The 4,801-nt window shown below is 49.4% G+C and overlaps 1 protein-coding gene across 1 annotated transcript; it reads left to right on the forward strand.

Annotated features, from left to right (window-relative positions):
* The first annotated feature begins 468 nt into the window (after positions 1-468).
* LOC119314236 (probable calcium-binding protein CML17) lies at positions 469-1,001 on the forward strand. The gene has a single exon (XM_037588986.1). The coding sequence runs from the start codon at positions 535-537 to the stop codon at positions 823-825; it is 291 nt and encodes a 96-aa protein (XP_037444883.1). The 5' UTR covers positions 469-534; the 3' UTR covers positions 826-1,001.
* The last annotated feature ends 3,800 nt before the right edge of the window (positions 1,002-4,801 follow it).

Consider the following 4,801-nt stretch of genomic DNA (forward strand, 5'->3'; position numbering starts at 1 on the left):
TGCGGGTGATTGCCTCATGAGTTCAACACTATTGCTTGGTGGACTAATCTCTCTTGATCCGTTTTGCTATCTGGAATGGAATGGACCAAGCTAGCGATCGGGCACACGCAACACTACAACAGTATAGAATAATCACTGCATGCGTCCGCAGCAAAAATGTATGTGCATGCCGTTGAAGTCAAAGGCATCCGATTCCAAGTTCTTGGAGGAAGCATCGGGCATGCACGGGTGAAGTCACCAGGCTGCCAATGTTCTTCGAGCAAGCATCGAATCTGATGATAGACTGGCCGCCTGTCGAAAAAGCAGCCGATATCTTCGCCGATTGGCCCCGCCTAACAACGCATCAAACGTGCGCCGAAACGTGAGGCAACGGGAGTGCCCGTGAAAGCATGTAGACGTAGTTACCGCCATGGATCTCGGGTATATATAGCTCGGCATCAACCGCGGGGACGGAGGGGCGAACACGTACGCACTCTCTGTCTGAGGGAGCAAACCATTGTACGCACAGAGAGAAAGAAAGGAAGATCGAGGAGGATGGCGTTCATGCGGTACGACTACAGGGCGCTGCCGCAGGAGACGACGGTGGAGGAGTTCCGGGCGTGGCTGGCGCAGTTCGACGCGGACGGGGACGGGCGGATCAGCCGGGAGGAGCTGCGGGAGGCGCTGCGCAGCCTCGACCTGTGGTTCGCCTGGTGGAAGGCCCGGGAGGCGCTGCGGGACGCCGACGCCAACCGCAACGGCCTCGTCGACGGCGACGAGATGGCCAGGCTCTACGCCTTCGCGCGCACCAACCTCCACCTCAAGGCCGCCGACCTCGACGCCTAGCCGTAGCCTGGTACTAGCAGCATCAGCCTCCCAATAATCTCTGTCCGATCGGTCCATCCATCAGATACGTACGTACGTACTCCTACTAGCTGGCTTGGATGCGATTGCTCGTGGCTGGTTGATTGGTACAGTATTAGGTTGTAAATAATCAGTGAAGTGGATTTTGTGTTGTGTGTGCTACTGGCTCTCGACCTGTTTCTTTTTGTTCTTTCCTGCTTCGGAAGTTCAGAATCTCTGAAAAATGAACGACTGAACCGATGCACGTGCCGGCATCTTCAGTGATCAGAACCGTATGATTTCTCCACTTGGAGACGTGGTCTGTGTGTGAATAATGATGCTTGGAGACGTTGTCTGACCGTTGCTACGTTGTTCTCTGCTGGACTTCCTGACGCATAAGCACCAACAGCTCCTACTCGCTGCACAGCGACGGACATCGCGCGTGCCGCTGCACACAACTTGATAACATGGTTTTCTGTTTTTCTAAGGGAGCGACCTGATTATCAAAACGAAGAACTGAAAATGGCTGTTCGGAAAACAGAGAGTTCATTTTTTTTTCGGGGGGGCAGAGAGTTCATTCACACATACACACAAAAAAAAAACCCAGAGAGTTCAGATAAAACACAAAATTACATCAAAGTCGTTCGAAACTGTCAACTATAGCTCCATTGTTGAATACAAATCCTGAAAATTGTAGAATACAAAACCTATGCACTATGCTCAAATATTTGAAAGAGTCTCATACACAATAAGTGAGAACCTAAAATCATGCGATCCATCGTGGGCATGACCCACCCCTAGCAAGGTCACATGTCTGACGTCTACTATGTTATCATATGGTTGAGAAAAACGATCATGAGCATGAAAGAGTGTAGCCGTGAGAACAACAAAATATACTTGACACTAACCCGATCATGGGCAGTCCGGCCCGAAAAAACCCGAAACCAGGCCGTGCTTCTTTTGCAGCTCAAAAGTGAGCTCGGAAGGGCTCGGGCTTCAGTATCCGGATTTCCAGGCTGGGCTTACATGCATGCACACTAAACACAACGTTCTATTACCTCTGTTCCGAAATGTAAGTCGTTGGGGGAGTACAGTTTACACTCCCCCAACGACTTATATTTCGGAACGGAGGGAGTATTAGGTCTCAGGCTTGAGAAAAGGAACATTTGCAGGCTTCAGACCAAGTTTGGGTTTGTCATTTAGGGTCCGGGGTTTTTCAAGATGGGCCCGACCCAGCATATGTTCATGTTACTTACCTTCACCGCCACACCGCCCAAGTAGGCTAATAAACATTCATAACTTTTTGAAAAATGGGCACACAATTTAAAAGATTCATGAATTTAAGAATCACTTATGAAATTTTGAAAATGTTCTCAAATTGAAGAGAAATCTTCTCATATTTTAAATTGTATGTGCATTTATAAAAATCATGATTTCACAAATAATGCTTAAATATTTCATTAAAAAGTTCTATTTAAAAAAATTACAGCCAAAATAAATATGTGAAGAATAAAACCAAAATAAAAAACCCAAAAGACCCAAAAGAAAACCACCGAATTGAAGATACCAAACAACAAACGCCACAGAAAAATCGGCACATGGACCGGTCCATGTGCGTTTATCCGACACTTTGTTGCATTTTTTTTAAAACATATTTTTTAGGGGTGATAAATAACTTTATTCATCAAATTCCATCTGAAGTGGGATACGAATCTGGTTGTACGGAACGCCAAACCAGACGTGGCGACTGGGACCTCTAGAAAGGGAAAATTTAGCTAAACCGTGTGCTTCATAGTTCGCAGCACGACCCTCAAAAATAAATTTACATTGGACATTAATAGTTCTAAGGCGAATCTCACTGATAATTGCTCCATATCTTCCTCCCGTGTTGTTGCCAATATCCGCCACAACCTGTTTGCAATCAGATGTGATGACAAAATTGTGGATGTTGGGGTCCTCCGCCAAACACAACGCCTCCCGACATGCTATCGCTCCAAAGATGTCGGATCAGTGACACCCTCCAGGATCAAGGCCGAAGCCCCAATATAATTCCCCGCTTCATCTCTGCAAACTGCAGCTGTCGCTCCTCCTCTTTTGGCGCGAACAGATGCATCAACATGTATCTTGTATGCTCCGGGAGGTGGTTTCTTGGGATTGTCTTTGTTGCGGCGGTTGGCTCACTCCTTGTCGGGGGCATCGGTTTGAATCATTAATCACACCGAGCTCTGCCATGAAACTTGGATGAAGGAGTGTGTCTGATGGGGACTTTGGAATATTGCCTCATGAATAGCTTTACGTCGAGCATGCCAAATCGCCCATGCCGTGACCGCCAGCAAAGCAAAGCTCTCCTGCGGCAAGCTCTCGATCAAAGTGAACAACCAATTTTTTGCATTAGGTTCTGTAGTCGCCATGATTTTATGCAGCACTTCCTCATCTCCCAATGCCCATACACTCCGCGATGCGGTGCACTCCAATAACGAATGCCGCCATGAGTCTTGTACTCCACACAACCCGCATAGGCTAGAATCTGCCATATGTCGGTGCGCTCGTACATCGTTTGTATGCAACGACTGTTTCGATAATCTCCATAAAAACATTCCGACCTTCCCCGGAACTGAAGTACTCCATAAAGATTTCCACGTGCCAGAATCAGCCCTGGCACTGGATGGTCCTGTCGATCCCTCAAGACACGCCTCTCTGCATTGTCTAGTTGCAATGGTCATTGAGGGAGTCCTGGATTAGAGGTGTTCGGATAGCCGAACTATACCTTCAAGCCGGACTCCTGGACTATGAAGATACAAGATTGAAGACTACGTCCCGTGTCCGGAAGGGACTTTCCTTGGCGTGGAAGGCAAGCTTGGCGATACGGATGTTCAGATCTCCTACCATTGTAGCCGACTCTATGTAACCCTAACCCTATCCGGTGTCTATATAAACTGGAGGGCTTTAGTCCGTAGGACAACATACACATCAACAATCATACCATAGGCTAGCTTCTAGGGTTTAGCCTCTCTGATCTCATGGTAGATCAACTCTTGTAATACCCATATCATCAATATTAATCAAGCAGGACGTAGGGTTTTACCTCCATCGAGAGGGCCCGAACCTGGGTAAAACTTCGTGTCCCCTGCCTCCTGTTACCATCCGGCCTAGACGCACAGTTCGGGAACCCCTACCCGAGATCCGCCGGTTTTGACACCGACATTGGTGCTTTCATTGAGAGTTCCTCTGTGCCGTCGCCGTCAGGCCCGATGGCTCCTACGATCATCAATGGCGATGCAGTCCAGGGTGAGACCTTTCTCCCCGGACAGATCTTCACCTTTGGCGGCTTCGCACTGCGGGCCGATTCACTTGGCCATCTAGAGCAGAACGAAAGCTACGCCCCTGGCCGTCAGGTCATATTCGGAAGTTTAAACTACACGGCAGACATCCGCGGGGACTTGATCTTCGACGGATTCGAACCACTGCCGAGCGCGCCGCACTGTCACGACGAGCATGATCTAGATCTGCCGCCGAGCAGTGCCCTGGAGGCCGTACCCGCGTCGGCTCCGACCCCTAGTTCGGAGCCGGCTGCACCGATCGAGGACGGGCGGTTGGCCGCCGCCTCGGGGGCTAAGATCCTAATGGCGGTTGAGCCGAACACCAGCCCCATACCCTGCAAGACTCATGACTCCATGGAGCCGGATTCTTCTCCGGACTCCGAACTCTCCGCGCCCCTGTCGAGCGAATCCAATTGGACGCCGATCATGGAGTTCACGGCCGCGGATGTCTTTTAGCACTCGCCTTTCGGCGATATACTGAAGTCACTGAAGTCTCTATCTTTATCAGGAGAGCGCTGGTCGGACTATGGTCAGCAAGGTTGGGATTCGGACGATGAAGAAATTCAAAGCCCACCCACCATCCACTTTGTAGCCACTGTCGACAACTTAACTGACATGCTCGACTTTGACTCCGAAGACATCGACGGTATGGACGCCGA

Source organism: Triticum dicoccoides, chromosome 6A (assembly GCF_002162155.2).
Source record: "Triticum dicoccoides isolate Atlit2015 ecotype Zavitan chromosome 6A, WEW_v2.0, whole genome shotgun sequence".
NCBI classification, from domain to species: domain Eukaryota; kingdom Viridiplantae; phylum Streptophyta; class Magnoliopsida; order Poales; family Poaceae; genus Triticum; species Triticum dicoccoides.